At 40.2% G+C, this 20,190-nt stretch overlaps 1 protein-coding gene across 3 annotated transcripts in view; it reads right to left on the bottom strand.

Moving 5' to 3' along the window:
• Positions 1-20,190, bottom strand: part of LOC117523977 (leucine-rich repeat-containing protein 49) — a 184,742-nt gene that overhangs the window by 162,593 nt on the left and 1,959 nt on the right. For all 3 annotated transcript variants that reach the window (XM_034185680.1, XM_034185689.1, XM_034185673.1), the window contains exons 4-7: positions 18,340-18,564; positions 18,199-18,262; positions 17,539-17,742; positions 11,601-11,667 (exon numbers count right to left, since the gene is read on the bottom strand). In XM_034185680.1, the coding sequence (XP_034041571.1) occupies positions 11,601-11,667; positions 17,539-17,742; positions 18,199-18,262; positions 18,340-18,564 (560 nt within the window). The remainder of the gene's footprint in view (positions 1-11,600; positions 11,668-17,538; positions 17,743-18,198; positions 18,263-18,339; positions 18,565-20,190) is intronic.

The raw sequence follows: 20,190 nt of genomic DNA, 5'->3' as shown, positions 1-20,190 counted from the left end.
TGGTCCCCCTTTTTAAATATGGGGACCACCACCCCAGTTTGCCACCCCTTAGGCACTGTCCCAGACCTCAACGCAATGTTGAAAAGACATCTCATCCAAGACAATCTCTCCACAGCCAGAGCCTTCAGCATTTCTGGACGGATATCATCAACCCCGGGGCCTTGCCACTGCGGAGTTGTCTGACTACCTCAGTGACTTCCACCAAGGAAACTGATGAAAATCCTCCATCAGGAGGAGGTGGAAGATTATTACAATATGCTAATAAAATCATAAAATATTACTATTATATGCAAATGGATGGCATGATGGTAGTTAAGTTATTAATGCACTTGATTTCAAAACCAAAGGTTCCCAGTTCAGGACCACCTGTACCCATTCTCTATGCAATCAAATCAAAATCAAATCAATTTTATTTATATAGCACCAAATCACAACAAACAGTTGCCCCAAGGCGCTTTATATTGTAAGGCAAAAGGCCATACAATAATTACAGAAAAACCCCAACGGTCATAACGACCCCCTGTGAGCAAGCACTTGGCGACAGTGGGAAGGAAAAACTCCCTTTTAACAGGAAGAAACCTCCAGCAGAACCAGGCTCAGGGAGGGGCAGTCTTCTGCTGGGACTGGATCAGGAAAAAGACAATGTGGCTTTGTGTCATGAAGCACAGCTTGTGTAAAACCTGGGCCAAATCAACATGCAGAGCCATACTGGATGTGCTGTCATGACCACAAGCAAAAAGGGAGAAGACAAAAGAACTTACTGTTATTCTAAGCGCCTATACTGTCTTTGATAGCAGGAGAACAACAGACAGCTAGCAAGAAAATGTTATTTATGTGGAAAGTGCTGCCTGATTAGCCGGTAAGAAAGGTGTATCACATGTGCCATCCACCAGAAAAAGTCTAGCATATTTGTAGGAAAGATCGTGAAATTGCTGTTTTTAAAACACATGCTGTGGCAGCACCATGGGCAGCAATGACTGATTGAGTGCTGCCGTCAGCAGCAAGCTTATGAAACAGAGCGAGACTGACGTGCACTGTTGATTAACTGGTTGAATAAAACAGACTTCTTACATATTTAAACAGAGTGTTAATATGCCTTTTATATGCACACCCGGCCTCTGTGGTATAGCAGCTACAGTGCTGACTGCCTGTTTGCCACGCTGGCACCACACATTTGAAATGAAGCAATCAATACAACAAAGCAAGGTCACCAAATTGCATTCAAAACCCTTTGCAACATTTCTGCCGGGGTCCAAACACACATGCATATAACAGCAAGGATTCTGGTTCAAATATCAAGAAGGAAAAGTGATGTATGTGAAACAATCAGTGGATGAAAAACAGCTGCTTCCTTAGCAAATCTTTCCAGCATGAACCACTATAATCACAGACTGTAGACCCTTCAATCCTGATCAGTAATCTACCACGGAACATCCAAAAAATGCATTTCTTTCCCACTAGATCCAGATTAATCATTCAATCACTTCATGATTAGTACACCCCCATCCCCCTTAATGTTTAGCTCCCTGTTGGGAATAGATGTCAAAACATCAAAAATTAACTGTACTCTGTGATAACAATCCTTAAAAAAAAATTCTGATCTGGAGCCAGACGCTGATCTTGAAGGTCCATGATACAGTAAGATCCTTCTACATGTTCAGACAAATGTATCTGATCTCAATGCTATGTTTTAGCCTGGTAATAATTCAGGTAAGCAGGGAGAAGAAAAAAATGTATGAAATAAGGGGAAAAAAATCTTTGTAGACATAAGGTCAGCATGATCTCAGTCCCAAACTCATAACTGTGACTTAGTTTCTCAAGGACAATGGCTATCTACTATCACAAAGCTCCGCCATCTCGAAAAATAAACAAAAATGTTTCCTGATGTATTTTTTTCAGGCCAGGATAGTACACAAATTAAAAAAAAAAATTTGGAAGCTGTCAGCTTCACTTCTACTTTACACTGTAAAAAATTTGACCAATGTTTACACAAAAAAATTGTGGCAACAAAGTGACACATAATATAATTGAATAGATTTTAAGTTCTGCAATTGTGATTAAAAAGTACTGAATATATTAACTAAACCTAACCAAAAAAATGAAGTACATGTTAATAAAAGCAACAGTTGAAATGTGTTGGATTGAGTAATAGCACGCCACATGATGGGTTATATTGCCAAAACAATATTTAGTAAATCCTAGTAAATTTCACAAGGAAAGCTGATTCATATTTACTAAGTATCTGAGCAAAAATAATTTAGATTTACTAAATATGTGAGGGAAACATTCATAATCTAGGTGAAACTGACTGATATTTATTCATTATATGGGTGAAATTGATTTACATTTAGTAATTAACTGGGTGAAATGACAAAGCCAAAGTGGCTGTGGGATCGTATAAAGGAAGATACTGTATGTATATTCCAAGAATACCTTTGTCCTCAGCAGAGACAGAGTACTCCTTTCAGCTAAGAAGAGCGTGCTTTCCTGTCAGGCCCTGGTCCCACCGAATAATGAAAGATGAATAACAAGCCACGCAGCATGTTCTTTTTTGGTACAAGTGGAGTTATTCAACAATTGTGGGACAATAGTGGCTGTTGGAGGCAGAATATTCGGCTAATGAGGCTCATCTGAGCATGGCGCTAATTTCAAGAAGTTCAAAATTTAGCAACAACAGCGTGGGGCAGTTTGTGCACGAGGTACTACCAGGACAAACAAGAATTTTAGAGGCATATTTGTATTGAGGCCTTGGCTGTTAAAAGCCCATTAGTGGAGTACCTGGCAACTACGAGGACAGGACAGGCTATTTTGTGACCATAAGCAGCCCATCAGAACCTAGGCTATTTTGAGCAGGCTATTTTGGCTCTGCCCTCTCGCTCATTTCATCGTAATAATCCCACCTGCTTTGTGCGCTGGATGCTGTATATAAAATAATTATTTTGTAGTGGAGTAATCATTTTCTGTCACAGTTTGACTGACAGTTGAAATCACAGAGGACTGTTTCATCTGCCCCCCTCCCCCCCTCTCTCTCTCATGCGCTGAGGTGGAGAATTTGGAACAGCCTAAAAGGTAATTATTTGTAATGTTTATATTGTAATAGCTTGGTAAAACAGTTGCATGTTCATTCCTTCTTTATAAGTAGCTGTAAAAGTATGTTTATGATAGATTCTAATCCAATTACATTTTTTCCGTGAATCAGATTAGTTAATCGTTTGAGATTTCAGAACATAAAATATCACATGGACGGTGGCAAAATATTTAATCGTTTCACATTTGATGTGTTACTCTGCCCCCTGACCGCATAGCAGCTCAGGTGTCAACAATGACGCTATCACCTGAGACCGACAGAAAGTAGTGCAGCGACAATTATCCCAAAATGTGTTAATTTAATGGATTTAACTGCATTGATTGATGGATTTACCGTGGATGTAACTCAATGCAGCTGACGAAATGGAGAAATCTGTGGGTCTGCTCACAGAATTTCCGGTTTGACATGAAGACGCTGTTGCGACAGTAAGCTTTGATGAGCCGACCACACCCTTTCACGATTCGCCGACCAAATTACTTACAGAAAAACAAACCGCGCAAACGATGGAATTGGATTAGAATGGGAATAACCTCCTTGTGTCTGATGATTTGCAGACATTCATGCTGGATTAGGGTCACAAATATCTGTTTTACCACTAATGCATCACTGGTACAACTCAATTTGCGACCATAAATCCAGCATGAATGTCCACAAATCAAACACAACAGGGTTATTCTCTAATTTAACATCTTGTTATAATGGATCAGATGAGGCGCAGTCTGTGCGCCCTGATGTAATGACTTGCGCTCAAGGCGAGCATTTATGCAGAACATGAGCTTGCAAAAGAGTGATTTTGCAGACATAAGCTGAAAACAAATTCTTGACTTTATAGCCTGATGAAGACAGAAAATTCCTTCAGAGGATCCTCACTGCTTCTCAGGCTGGGAGGCATGTGAATTTGGAGGAAATGTTGCAGTAAGATTTACTGCCAACACCACCTTCTCTTGCTGACATGACAGGCAATCTGCGATCTGTACAAAAAGTCTATTTTGATGGAGTCCACTGTTCAGGAATGTACCCTGTCCTCATACACTAGAAAGAGCTGAATTAGGCAGCAATGCAACCTTGATTGATGTTCAGGCACATGTGACTGCACTTGGTAAGCCTCCAAAAGCCAAAACCTTTGGAGATTTGGCAGATTTATTTGCGACATCTATCATGCAAGCTGGGGAACCTTTCAAGCACATACCCATTGTATTTTACAGATAATATTACCTGTCAAAGTCTGGCACTCGTACCAAATGTACCAAGAAGACAGTTCCAGTTCATCGAGAGATCAAATACAGGAATGTACCACTACCTCTGAAGTGGGAGAATTTCATTGCCATTGAGGACAACAAGGCAGACCTTGCTAGATTTCTCTCTCAGCAGTTGATACTTCAGGCTCCATCTAACAAAACTGTTGCTGTTGGTGGATTCACCGATGAAGAGCACATTGAGGCATCAACATCTGATGTGAATGCAGAAGAACTGGAGGCTAGACATTAAGAGGCAGACACCAGGATGGTACACCATTGTACCAAGACCCAAGCCTCTGCTATTGTTGTGGCCTCAAGAGACAGATGTTTTGGCTCTCCTTTTAGTGCATTTTGCCAGCATCCGCTGTGATAAAGTATTGATGAAGGCAGGCACCTCAAAGAAGCAGAAATTCATTCCAATTAATATAGTGGCTGAGAACCTTGATGGTGCTCTGTTAAGTTCCCTGCCAGCCTTCCATGCAATCACAGGATGTGATTGTACTTCTTTCCTGGCAGGACACTCCAAGAAATCTTGTTTCAAAGTCTTCATGGAGCACCACAATCCCCTGAACGAACTTGGAAGAGGAGACCTCAGTAGCACAACCTCAAAGCTGGCACATGTACCTTATCAAATAGTGCCAGGGCATCACTGACTGCTGAAGCTGTTCCTCTGGAGGCATTACCACCAAGCCAGAATGCCTTGTCATTCCATATCAAGAGGGCACACTATCAAGCAGCTGTATGGATCCAAGCAAATCAACAAAGACTTGCACTCCCTCCACCAGAAACTATGGGTTGGCAAATTTAGAAAGATGTTCTCTTGCCAGTTCTCACTTCCCTTCCCTCTGTGCCACAGACTGTCATGAATCTTGTGACATGTGGCTGCACCACACAATGTCAAAGGAAGAACTGCAACTGCAAGAAACACAAACTCCAGTGTCCCGCCTCATGATGTTGTCACACTTCTGGCGATGTTTGCAGAAACAAAGCAGAGTAAATATGGTTGGACACTGATGTCAAATTATGGTTGTCAAGATTTTGCAAAAGAACTTAAGAAATATAAATTCTAAAGCTGAAGTAGGATTGATGTAGCATTCATTCACATTTCAGTATGAAAGCACAACTACGTAGACCATTGCACATATGCATGTTTTTTGCCACATATAAAACATTAATTACGTATATCCAAATTGGCAAAATAAGACCAATTTCCTATTTCATACATCATATTACTGCAGTTAATTGATTTATGAAATCAAGAATCTGTTTTCAGCTTGCTGTTTTTTGTCGTAAAGGTCAATGACCTCTAGAGGTCATCAGAGGTCATACAGAATTCTGAAAATGAAAAAATTTAATTCAGCACCAAACAAGTGATATAAATGGCCATTTGTTCAGTTTATTTATCACTTCATTTCATTTGATTGCTTATGAAGCTCAAAAACTAGGTTCTGATGGGCCGCTCATGGTCACAAAGTTCAATGACCTCTAGAGGTCAACAGAGGACAGACAGAGCTTGGCATACTGCATATTTGAATTCAGCACACCCAAATTGACAAAATAAGACTGGTTGCCAACTTTGTCCCAAAAACGCCTGAGGGCGTCACAATTCTGTATTTTGGCACCAGTCTAGTTGTACACTGGCTGCTCCGTCGCATGTTCACCTGATAACTTGTTCATATTTGTGAAAGAAAGTATAACAAGAAATATAGTGTATAAAGAGGCTTTAATAGAATTTGTTAGTTCTGCCTTTTATTTTAAATATCACAAGATGTTTGATCAAAAGTATGATACAACTTCAAAAAGCAATGGGTCATCAACATGTTAGTATTTAGCTCAAGCTTGTGGAGGTTGTTACTTATAAAAAAAATTAAGATTATACCCCACATTGGGACATACCTGATATCTGCTGCCCTGAAATTATCAACTACCAAGTTTTTTTCCTCAGAGTCTGCTATAAAAAGGAGTGATTCCAATATTATGGTCATGAACCCAGTACAGTATTAGTAAAATGCCTCCATCACTGCCTATGAGACTCAAGCCAGACTGCCCATATGGAAAGTACTATAATATCCTTGTACAGTTATTTTATAATAACTGTTATAGTGCAGCACCAGTAACTGGATCCAAAAGAGAATATTTCCTTTACAGCAGTTCCAATACCTGAAAAGGAGACATCATCCAGCCACAGAAATAAGAGGGTAGAAAGGACCGGAAGGAAATTATATGAGTATCTTTGCTCAAGGATGAAAGGATGAAGTGAATGACTGCTTGTGGCTACAATACGTACACACAGGCAGCTGGTATCCTGTAGCAAACAGCTACATGACTGAAGGGAGTAAAGACTGAGTAATTACAGTCATTCCTCCATTTATTCACAAATTGAATTAACTTATTTCACCATTTTGAATCATGCCTTCTCTTTCTATTCGCTGACATTTGCAAAGCTGAATCTCTGGCAATAACATTAATAATAAAAAAGACAGTTATTCAAGCATGTCACATTCACATTTAATTTTCAATTATCAGATACCGTTTGTGTTGTGCACCCTGAGAGTTGAGGAAGCAGTAAGAATACACTACAGGTGCTTTGAGTGCAGCAAAGAGAACTGTGTCTGAACAGTCACTGAAAAATAATTGGGACTCCATCTAATGAAAAGAACAGCCAACATCGGAAAGGGAGGAGGGATTTTCCTGGGTTGCATTGTTGCTTTCAGAGGACTTGTGTGGGAGGCATGTTGGCAAAGGACTAATTTGGTCAAGGGGAATCCTTTTTAATTCAATCTTTCTTTTCTAGTAGTTGCTAAAATCCTCATGACACCAGTATTATACCATCTCAGTTCTCAGGCTTTTAACATTTGTGGGCCAGATTATGTTGTGGAAACTGACAAAATAGCTTCCAATATTAGAAATAAGAAATAACACTGTGAATAGAATAAGATTAACTGTGAACTGAATTGCCCCTCTGAGATTAATAAAGTTGTCTGATTCTGATAACACAAAAGAGTGTCATGATCTGCTGCAGCACAAAATTACTGCCAAAGATACAAACATGAAAACATTTGTGACTGTTGAATAAATTAAAGTGGTTTCAAAGAGTAAATCTGGGATTTTAACATATATAAGAGCTTATGGAGTCTGGTGTTTTTCAATTACTTGTTCAAGTTGCTCTGAATTTGTGCTAGGAACTTTACCAAAAAAGTTGTAAAGAAGGATCTCTATTCTCTGTACATCATGGACAATACATCACTTGTCCACCTGAAAACTTCCAGAAAATTTTTACTTATCCAGAGTTTTTATTTTTATTTTTTACATGTCCACTGGTTGTATGTGACACAATGTAGTACGTGAAGGCAACATCACAAAGTGTGTTTGATGAGATTATCTTTTATGATAGACAGAAAGCACATGTTCATACACTAAAAAAAGAAAACATGACTTGAACTACACTGCTCAAAAAAATTTTAATTAAATTTAAGAAACACTTTGAAAACACATCAGATCTCAATGGGGAAAAATAAAGAAATCATGCTGGATACCTTTCCTGATGTGGACTGTGTAATGTGTCAGGAATGAAAAGATGCCACATTGTTTGATGGAAATGAAATTCAAAGACACTCCGAAAATCAAAATGAAAAACTGATGAAGTAGTACGTGCTTATACGCATGCCTGACAACATTGGGGCATGCCCCTAAAGAGACAATGAATGGTGTCTTGGAGGATCTCCTCCCAGAGCATCGCTTTGGTGCCGGACAGTCTGGGGTGCAACCTGGAGGTGTCGAATAGACTGAAACATAAAGTCCCAGAGGTGTTCTCTTGAATTTAAGTGAGGCAAGCATGCATGGCAGCCACTCAATGGTATCAATTCCTTCATCATCCAGGAACTGTCTGCATATTCTCACCACATGAAGCCAGACGTTGTGCACCAGGAGGAACCCAGGAGCCAGTGCACCAGCGTAGGGTCTGACAATACCTAAAAGCAGTCAGGGTGCTGTTGTCTAGCCTGTAGAGGTATGTGCATCCTTCCAGGGATATGCCTCCCAAGACCATCACTGACCCACCACCAAACTGGTCATGCTGAATGATGTTGCAGTTTGTGATATTCCAGACCCTTTCACGTCTGTCACATGTACCAAGGTTGAACCTGCTCTCATCTGTGAGCAGCACAGGGTGCCAGAGACAGACCTGCCAATTGTGGTGTTCTGTGGCAAATGTCAAATGAGCTCCATGGTGCCAGCCAGTGAGCACAGGACCCACTACAGGAAGTCGAGCCCTCAGGCCACCATCATAAATTCTGTTTTTAATTGTTTGGTCAGAGACATTCACACCAGTGGCCTGCTGGTGGTCATTTTGTAGGACTCTGTCAGTGCCCATCCTGTTCCTCCTCACAAACAAGAGCAGATACCGGTCCTGCTAATGGGTTAAGGACTTTCTACGGTCCTGTCCAGCTTTCATAGAGTAACTGCCTGTCTCACAGAATCTCCTCCATGCTCTTGAGACTGGTCTGTGAGACACTGCAAACCTGGCAAAGGCACGTATTGATGTGCAAATGCAAAACTAGTGAAAAATCAGTCAGAAAACACGAGGAGGGAAAAATATCAGTCGTCTCCACCTGTAAAACCATTCCTGTTTTGGCTGTCGTCTCGTTGTCCTTCTAGCGCACCTGACATTAATTTCATTAACAACAAAGCAGTTAAAACTCATAACCAACCCCTCTGCTACTTAATACCCCTGTCACACCTTGTCTATTTAGCCGGCGTATGCCGACCTTATTAAAAACGCTGTAATACGCAGGCGTGCGTCTAATAAGTTATAGTTAAGTTTTGTATAAGTTAAGCGCACATTGAAGCACTCCAAAAAATTGCACACCTGGAAAAATTTTGGGCATGGACAATATTTTCGACGTATGACCGCATATGTTTTATACATTCAGCATATGCGGGACATAAGTTATGCAATTGTTGACACACGTTCTTGTAAGTTACTCATAAGTTGAAATACGTACATTGATGCTGTCCATAGATTGGATGAACAGCTGAAACCCGCAGTCATGCAAACAGTTCAGACTGTTTCAAATATTAAAACCATTAACACAGAGTAAATACAAAGTCTTAATCTTACCTAACTGTTTCAGTTGGATTCATAATCACAGCATGATGAAAACGTATCCACATAAAGGGTCCTGATTATGGAAAAGGGCATTTGAAAATACTTGAGTTCCTTGTCGTGGCTGAAGAAACAGTGTTTTCAAAGAAGTCCCTCTGTCTGTCTGCTCCCGGTGTGTCACACAGCTTGAACCAGAGAACGCTGGCACTTTGCGCAACAAGGCAGTTAACTTATTTTAAAAGGTGAAAGAGTCACAGTGATTCATTCATGTCAGAGTTTACCACAAAGTTGATTCTTCAGCATTCTGCACTCAATGAAAATAAATCCCATGATCCACCAAGACAAGAATGAAACAGAATAAAATAAAATAATGTTAAATTATTTTGTTTTGCCTCCATGTGAAGGGGGCCCAACAGCGTACGTGCGTTCGATGACATGCTTGTCAATATTTAAGTGCTCAAACCTGCCAAACAAAACGGTTCTGCCAGTGGTGGACATGCAAACCAAGCCACACTTAACTGTTCCGACACATATCATACCATGCAGTACCAACCCGAACCACTCGGTGGAAATGGGGCTGTCAGCATAAGCTGGTTAAATCATCATGGTGTGACAGCTGTATAATTTATTAGATGTACACAGGCATATGCCAGTGTTTTTAATACGGTCAGCATACTCTGGCTAAACTGTCAAGGTGTAACAGGGCCTTAACTAACCAGATTAATATCACAGAAACAGTGTTGTAATGTAACGAAGTAGAAATACTTCATTACTGTACTTAAGCAGAATTTTGACATATCTGTACTTTACGTAGTTTACATTTCTTGTGACTTTCACTTTTACTCCACTACATTTCCTCAATAAAATGTGTACTTTTATTCCAATACATTTCCCTTAACCATCTTTGTTACTCATTACTACAATATCAAAGTATAAGAAATTTGATTGGGCAATGCCTGTTTGCAGAGGTGAAAGTAAGCTGGAGCGCAGCGGTACGCCACACCGAAAAGAGATACAGTTCTCTTCAGCTGGAGCACAGGGGTACACCTTTTACCCCTGCACCATCAAGTGCCGTGTTTGACATAAAACAAGTTTAAAAGACAAAAAATTAAATAAAATAAAAGATGACAAGTTGAATCTGTGCTCCCGCTGAGGAAGAGTACACTGTGGAGGGTGAAAACCATCTGCGCTCTGGACTCCAAACGCACACAAGCTGACACATACACATAGATAGGCTCCTGCTGGAGTCCAGTGCACGATTGGAGTTAACACACATTTAAGGGGAAAACTTCGGTACCAACAAAACTGGCTAGCATGGCTGTTTCGTTTCATTTATTTTATTTGCAGTGGTTGGTGGTGGTGATGCTTGCATTGCTTTCTTGTTTGTTTCTTTTTCCTTAAATTTGGCACAACTGTGTAGCTATAAATGACTGTTCTGTTTCACAAGAGCCTGGCTGTTGTGTTTAACAGAATAGTGTGTATGGGTCTTCCAGAAAAAAGACTGCATCTTCAGAAAAAGAACACCAACTTTATTTCCAGTTGTATACAGCCACCTGTTGCTCACTCATCCTGTCACCAACACCGACAGATCCACCAGAGGCGGACCCAGCCTTTTACAGGGGCAGAGGTCCCCTCCTGGTTTCTCCAGACAACACACTAGCTTTCTTTTTGTGTCACTGTTTCACTCTTCACTCATTTTGGATTTTACTTTTACTCAATACTTTTACTTAAAGTACATTTTATATGAGAAATTTACTTTTGATACTTAAGTACAGTAAATGTCAGATACTTTAAGACTTTTACTCAAGTAATATTTTTAAAGGAGACTAACATTTTTATCAATGTAATTTTATGGTAAGATACTTGTACTTTCACTCAAGTATCACTTTGAGGTACTTTATACAAGACTGTCCAGAAGCTGAATTGACTTGATGCTGTACTCTGATTAAAAAATGTTTCTCTAAATTTTTTGAGCAGTGTATGTAATCGGTTGCACGTGATCAGAATGTGTCCAAATAACATAAATTTCTTATGTTTCATAAATCGAAACATAAGAAAATTTTGTTATTTGGACATATATAATCTTCCACAGGACGAGGAAAAAAATAGAAAGAGTGAACATAGGTATGCTATAGGTGGTTAGACATTGACGAACAATCAAACACATTACCTGATTATCATGCAAATCCAGGACATTCAGTTTGGACAGCTTTTCCAGGCTACATATTTTATGGATTCTGTAAAGTAGTGAGAAAGAAGTTAGACTTTTTATTTCATCTGTTAGCTTTTAGAGAACACAATTAAAGTAGGTAAAGCTAAAATATTTTGGGGAGAAAAAGCCTCATGATGAAGTGGTACAAAGGAGGATCTTCTTAAAAAGGAACGTGAAATTTCACCTGCTGTTTGCCAGAAGTCACATGGGAAATGCAGGCCTAGACTGGATCTGTTTTCCTGTTTTACAATCCTTCTACTACAACATGAAGCTATCAATGTGGACGAGGCTCTCTGATAGTAAAGCTGCCACTGAATATGTCCTGGACTTTATTTACATCACTCACTCATCTTCAACCGCTTACAATTAAGGGTCGCAGGAGGCTAGAGCCTATCCCAGCAGTCATAGAGCGTGAGGCCGGGTACACCCTGGACAGGACGTCACTCTGTCGCAGGGCCACATACAGACAAACACATTCACACCCACACGCACACCTACAAACAATTTAAAGTTTCCAATCCACCTAACCTGTGTGTCTTTAGATGTGGGAGGAAGGCGAAGCCCACCCAGAGAACCCACACAAACACAGGGAGAACATGCAAACTCTACACAGAAAGGCCACAGGTGGGAATCGAGCCCATGACCTCACTACGTGGCAACACTGCTAACCACTAAGCCACCGTGCTGCCCTTTATTTATATCAATTACAAATAAATACAAACAGTATGGCACTCTGTGGTAAATCTGCATGCAGTAGACAGTTCTCAAAAACTGAGTGCAAGAAGGAGAAGAGTGAGGAAACCACCAAGACACCCAGACAACCCAGGAGAAGTTATGGGTTTATGTGGCTGTGATTGGAGAAACTGTGCGCAGTGCAAATTTTGCATTTTGCATCACTACTCTTAGCTTCATAGTAGAGTAGAGCAGAGAAGGATTTTCTTTCTCCAAAACAGATCACATCCAGGCTTGCATCTCAGATGTACCTTCTGGCAATTTGTAGCTAAACTTTCAGGTCTTCTTTTTAAGAAAATCCTCCTCTATACCACTTCATCATGAAGCGCAGTTTAACTGTTTGGCAATAAATGACTTCACACAACCACTAACCATGAGTGAAAAACATTTTTGTGTTATCATTCATATTCTCTGAAAAATGGCCAAAAAAAAAAAACATTCTGTCAGGGTATGTAAACTTTTCTGCAGAACTGTAAGTACCTTCGTCTGTTCCCTTGTTTGCACTCGGGGTCACCACAGCAAATCAGAGGTGGACCTGCTTGTTAAATTGGCACAAGACTTACGCCGGATGCCCTTCCTGACACAACTCCACATCTTAATAATTGATGTAAATGAAGCCCAAGACATAATGAGTGACTTGGAAATGTTCATGTATTCATCCCCTGACTTGTCTCAAGAAAACTGTCTGTAAAAGTGATGATTTTATCATTATAATTAGAGTAAATTGCCCCTGTCACAACATTTTTTGTAAGGTGTTGCAGGCCTGAAATGGAGGAATGGACATATATTCACAAATTAAATTAAGCTGACCATAAAAACATGAAATATGTTGGTTCATACTTTCTGCAATGAAACACGAGTGGACGTAAACAGAAGGATTACAATCTTTTAATTTATTTGTTTATTTATCCGTTATTAGGTTTTTTGTATTTTCTATATTGTATTATTGTACTTGATATTTTTGTTGCAATTTAGGCATTGTGTCACTGTTTGTGTTTTAGTTTACTGTGTTATATCCTGAAATAAAAAATGTAAAGCACAATTGTCTGTTGAAGTGTTTAATATAACGCAATGCCAAAATACCCTCGGCCATATGAGCCTTGTGTTCTTTATAACTTGCACTTGTTTAATTAAGTATTAAGATCCTGTTGTCAGTTTGTACATGTTCAATAAAGCCCCTCTACTAATCAGTCAATCAAAAGCAATATTTATGTTTTAACAACGTCTGCAGGAGGCTTTGCGTGTGCATGTATATGAGCTTTTGACAAATCAAAGAATATTTGTAGATCATCCTCTGTGCATTTGCTGGTATTAATGAGACAAATTTAACTCCACAAGAAGTTAGCGTGCACACTAATGCCGAAAAATGTGTTATCAAGTTACAAAAAGAGCGTTTTCAGTTTTAGAAGTGTTTATTTCTCGCTCTTTTACATAATATATGACAAAGAGGACATATGTACACTATTAATATTGGGGATTAACCTTAAACTCCAAGGGGCAAGTTTGGGGATTAAGCTTGAAAATTACTAAGGGCCCTTAGTGATTTTCCGGTCAGGCTGGGATTTGAAACGAGGATCCTCTGGTCTCAAGCCCAAGGTTTAACCACTAGACCATCACCCCCCCCCCCCCCTCCTTTTTTTTTTGTTTTTTGTTTTTTTTGCATACAGATGACTAAAAAAAATCTATTAAAATAAAAATTTAAATATTGAGCAACAGCTACAGTTGTATGTAAAAGTTTGGGCACCCCTGAGCGTGCCCAACATTTCACTGACACAGCGTGTCTGTGTCAGTGAAATGTTTCCATGATTTTCCTTTATAAATTAGTGGTTGTTTGAATCAGCAATTTCAGTTAAATATTTAATATATAATTTCAGCAGACAAACACAGTGATATTTGAGAAGTCAAATGAAGTTTATAGGATTTACAGAAAGTCCGCAATAATTCTTTAAACAAACTTAGGCAGGTGCATAAGTCTGGGCACCCCAACAGAAAAAATACATGAATATTTAGTAGATCCTCCTTTTGCAGAAATAACAGCCTCTAAACGCTTCCTATAGCTTCCAATGAGAGTCTGGATTCTGGGTGAAGGTATTTTGGACCATTCTTCTTTACAAAACATCTCAGGTATTTTGGTTTCTGAGCATGGACAGCCCGCTTAAAATCACACCACAGATTTTCAATAATATTCAGGTCTGGGGACTGAGATGGCCATTCCAGAACATTGTACTTGCTCCTCTGCATGAATGCCTTAGTAGATTTTGAGCAGTGTTTAGGGTTGTTGTCTTGTTGAAAGATCCAGCCCTGGCGCAACTTCAACTTTGTTACTGATTCATGAACATTGTTCTCAAGAATCTGCTGATATTGACTGGAATCCATGAGACCTTCAACTTTAACAAGATTCCCAGTACCTGCACTGGCCACAGCCACACAGCATGATGGAACCACCTCCAAAATGTACTGTAGGTAGCAAGTGTTTTTCTTGAACTTATTTATTTTGGCACACAAACTCGACAATAACAAAAACTGATACACAAGACAATTCCACAGTGACATTTGTGACCAAAAAGGGGGTGAGCAGAAGCAAACCTTATAAACGCCCACCCCATATATACATACAGACATACATATATACACATTACCAACCACCAGAGCAAGCACACAGGCGACAATGGTAAGGAAAGAAACCTCAAGCAGACCAGAATTACCAACCACCAGAGCAAGCACACAGGCGACAGTGGTAAGGAAAGAAACCTCAAGCAGACCAGACTCTAAGGGGTGACCCTCTGCTTGGGCCATGCTACAAACACATTTAACAACACAAACTCAAATCCCATTATCATAAACATATCAAGTGCCTTACCAAACCAATTTTTTCTTGGAATGCTGTGTTCTTTTTCAGCCATGCATACTGCCCTTTGTTACAGTGGGGCAAAAAGTATTTAGTCAGCCCCTGATTGTGCAAGTTCTCCTACTTAGAAAGATGAGAGGTCTGTAATTTTCATCATAGGTACACTTCAACTATGAGAGACAAAATGAGAAAAAAAAAATCCAAGAAATCACAGTGTAGGATTTTTAAAGAATTTATTTGTAAATTATGGTGGAAAACAAGTATTTGGTCACCTACAAACAAGCAAGATTTCTGGCTCTCACAGACCTGTAATTTCTTCTTTAAGAAGCTCTTCTGTCCTCCACTCGTTACCTGTATTAATGGCACCTGTTAGAACTTGTTATCTGTATAAAAGACACCTGTCCACAGCCTCAAACAGTCAGACTCCAAACTCAAACATGGCCAAGACCAAAGAGCTGTCGAAGGACACCAGGAAGAACACTGTAGACCTGCACCAGGCTAGGAAGAGTGAATCTACAGTAGGCAAGCAGGTTAGTGTGAATAAATCAACTGTGGGAGCAACTGTAAGAAAATGGAAGACATACAAGACCATTGATAATCTCGCTCGATCTGGGGCTCCCCGCAAGATCTCATCCCATGGGGTCAAAATAATCATGAGAACGGTGAGCAAAAATCCCAGAACTACACGGAGGGACCTGATGAAGGACCTGCAGAGCTGGGACTAAAGTAACAAAGGCTACCATCAGTAACACCCTATGCCGAGAGGAACTCAAATCCTGCAGTGCCAGGCATGCCCTCCTGCTTAAGCCAGTACACGTCCAGGCCTGTCTGAAGTTTGCCAGTGAGCATATGGATGATCCAGAAGAGGACTGGGAGAATATCAAGTGGTCAGATGAAACCAAAATAGAACTTTTTGTTGTGTGGGCCGCCGAAGAGGAGGTACTGCTGGCCCACCACCACCAGAGGGCGCCCTGTCTGGAGTGCGGGCTCCAGGCACCAGAGGGCGCTGTCGCCTCACAGGAGCAGCCAGGGTGACAGCTGTCACCCATCACCTGAGACGAGACAGCTGATATCAATCAACAGGGAGGTATATCAGCAGGACGGCATCTCCACCTCATTGCCGAGATATCGTTTTACCAAGGAGGTAACGTATCCAGCCGATTATATCAACCTTAATTACCTTTTGCCTTTATACAGAGAGAGAGAAGAGCAGCAGGAAACAGTATTTGGATAAGTACTCACACTCCTGCACTTTAGTGTTTTCCTGACAAGAGGTGGAGGTGGTGTTCCACCCTGTGTGTTGCTGGGTGCAGCCGCACCCACACCTGACTGTTTCTGTTCCTTGCCAGCAGTACCGGATCCGACGAGCGGAGGCAGTGGCCACCTGGGGTTCGGGACTTGGTGGCTCCAGTATCCCCGGGGTTCGGTGGCAGAGGAAATCGGGTGGTTCCGGTTCGACTCGGACAGACGTCTCCTATCGTCGAGCCTGCCCACACGACACCTTTGGAATTCGGTTACTGCTGTATTTGTAATCTGTTGTGTGAATTCACAACAGTAAAACTTTGTGATTTGACTTTCTCCATTGTCCGTTCATTTGCGCCCCCTGTTGTGGGTCCGTGTTCCTACACTTTCACAACACTTTTTGGTAAAAACTCAACTCAGCATGTTTGGAGGAAGAAGAATGCTGAGTTGCATCCCAAGAACACCATGCCTACTGTGAAGCATGGGGGTGGAAACATCATGCTTTGAAGCTGTTTTTCTGCAAAGAGGACAGGAAGACTGATCCATGTTAAGGGAAGAGTGAACGTGGCTAAGCCAAAACCTCCTTCCATCAGTGAAAGCATTGAAGATGCAATGTGGCTGGGTCTTCCAGCATGACAATGATCCCAAACACAGCGCTCAGGAAATGAAGGAGTGGCTCCGTAAAAAGCATTTCAAGGTCCTGGAATGGCCTAGCCAGTCTCCAAACGTCAACCCCATAGAAAATTTGTGGAGGGAGTTGAAAGTCCTCGTTGCCCAGTGACAGCGCCAAAATGTGTTCGCCTGCTATATGACACATTTAACTGAAATTTCTGATCCAGACAACCTATGATTTATAAAGGAAAAATAGTGAAAATTATCAGCGGTGCCCAAATTTTTGCATACAACTGTATATCAGTCACATGATATGAATGCAATTATGTATACAGTTCACTTACTGGAGACAGAACACCCCAACAACCACAAAGTATCAACAAAAAAGAAATCTGCAGTACCTGTGACACTGCCATTCAAATTCCACAACTGAAATGTGAATGAATCGTGATGACGACTCACCTGTTCTTTCCTAACATAAGGATTCGAAGACAGCTGAGCTCTTCAATGCCACTCATTTCAGAGATGTTGTTATCATACAAGTTAAGAAAAACAAGCCCAGCCAAGTGTGACAGATGCTGGATTCTTGTGATGAGATTGTGTTGGAGGTTGAGAAGTTGTAGTTCATCCACACTGCTAAGCTGGGGGCATTCAACCAAACTGCACCTGAATTATTAAAAAAAAAAAATACATAAACAAAAATCCAACTGCAGGTTAATTATAATTATCAGATCACAAATACCTATACAGTACTCACTGGTTGATATGTTATTTAATAATCAAGGAAAGAAGTACTTGTCAGCTAAATGGACTAGGGGTGGAAATTTGAAAGGTCTTTGCTGCTCCCTGGTGGTCCTCTGCAGCCCTTGCCATTTGCTAAAATGGGCTGTCTATACGTATTCCTCACTATGGACTACAGTTAAAACCAGAGTTCATAACACAACCAAAAATATGAACTTTATTACTGGTAAAATTAAATACTACAGTTGCTGCTGTGTCAGTGAAATGTCAGTAATATGTTGAGTTTACAGTGATAGCATTTGAGAAAAAGAATATTTAAATATATTTGATAGTAGAGAATAATATTTTCTGAACAGCATGCCAGATAACAAGCACATACACCTGTCCAAGTCACAACTGATGGGACATCCAGGAACTGTGGTTGAATTATATCCTCCAGAACCACCTACAACAGGCACAATGGGCTCAGTTTACACACGACAAGAGTTTCATAATAATTTCAAGTCAAATGGCAATATTTACCTGTTGACTTGGGAAAACTGAAATTATTATTATTATTGCCATTATAGCAACTGGCGCGCTGTGTTTGTTCCTTTGATTTTCCTGTGGCATCTACTTGTCCAGCACGTCCACCCAGCCGTGTCACAAAATTAAAGCAAGCAGAATCTGTAGAGTTGATGGAAAATGAAGGCGCAAATTGGTGCATGGGAACAAGCCTTCTGTGGTTGCATCGATGAGATCTGTTTTCTACAGAAGAAATAAATAATTAGGGCAAAAAATGAAGACATTTAGGACAGTTTCATAACTCAGTTACAAAAATGTAAAAAAAAAAAAATGAAATTAAATAAAAAATACATTAAATCATCCTGGAGCCTATACTGAAATGGCTCCACACTAGATGGTCCATTGTGCGACACACAACCACTGACTGGATTTGTTAGTCCACATGATAGCATCCCTTGAATGGAATATTGATATCTGACGTTAACAAAATGTTAGATCTTCCCCCTTCCACTTATTATGGAAAAATTATGGAATCACTGGCCTCGGAGGATGTTCATTCAGTTGTTTAATTTTGTAGAAAAAAGCAGATCACAGACATGACACAAAACTAAAGTCATTTCAAATGGCAACTTTCTGGCTTTAAGAAACACTATAAGAAATCAAGAAAAAAAGATTGTGGCAGTCAGTAACGGTTACTTTTTTAGACCAAGCAGAGGAAAAAAATATGGACTCACTCAATTCTGAGGAATAAATTATGGAATCACCCTGTAAATTTTCATCCCCAAAACTAACACCTGCATCAAATCACATCTGCTTGTTAGTCTACATCTAAAAAGGAGTGATCACACCTTGGAGAGCTGTTGCACCAAGTGGACTGACATGAATCATGGCTCCAACACGAGAGATGTCAGTTGAAACAAAGGAGAGGATTATCAAACTCTTAAAAGAGGGTAAATCATCACGCAATGTTGCAAAAGATGTTGGTTGTTCACAGTCAGCTGTGTCTAAACCAAATACAAACAACATAGGAAGGTTGTTAAAGGCAAACATACTGGTAGACCAAGGAAGACATCAAAGCGTCAAGACAGAAAACTTAAAGCAATATGTCTCAAAAACAGAAAATGCACAACAAAACAAATGAGGAACGAATGGGAGGAAACTGGAGTCAACGTCTGTGACCGAACTGTAAGAAACCGCCTAAAGGAAATGGGATTTACATACAGAAAAGCTAAACAAAAGCCATCATTAACACCTAAACAGAAAAAAACAAGGTTACAATGGGCTAAAGAAAAGCAATCGTGGACTGTGGATGACTGGATGAAAGTCATATTCAGTGATGAATCTCGAATCTGCATTGGGCAAGGTGATGATGCTGGAACTTTTGTTTGGTGCTGTTCCAATGAGATTTATAAAGATGACTGCCTGAAGACAACATGTAAATTTCCACAGTCATTGATGATATGGGGCTGCATGTCAGGTAAAGGCACTGGGGAGATGGATGTCATTACATCATCAATAAATGCACAAGTTTACGTTGATATTTTGGACACTTTTCTGATGTTTAAGGATGATGAAATCATTTTTCAAGAAGACAATGCATCTTGCCATAGAGCAAAAACTGTGAAAACATTCCTTGCAAAAAGACACATAGGGTCAATTTCATGACATAGGGTTAATGTCAATGAGCAGATGTGATTTGATGCAGGTGTTAGTTTTGGGGATGGAAATTTACAGGGTGATTCCATAATTTATTCCTCAGAATTGAGTGAGTCCATATTTTTTCCTCTGCTTGGTCTAAAAAGTAACCGTTACTGACTGCCACAATTTTTTTTCCTGATTTCTTATAGTGTTTCTTAAAGCCAGAAAGTT

The sequence above is a fragment of the Thalassophryne amazonica genome, chromosome 2 (assembly GCF_902500255.1).
Source record: "Thalassophryne amazonica chromosome 2, fThaAma1.1, whole genome shotgun sequence".
Lineage (NCBI taxonomy): Eukaryota > Metazoa > Chordata > Actinopteri > Batrachoidiformes > Batrachoididae > Thalassophryne > Thalassophryne amazonica.
The sequence above is the reverse complement of the archived record's forward strand: the minus strand, read 5'-3'. Positions and strand labels throughout refer to the sequence as shown.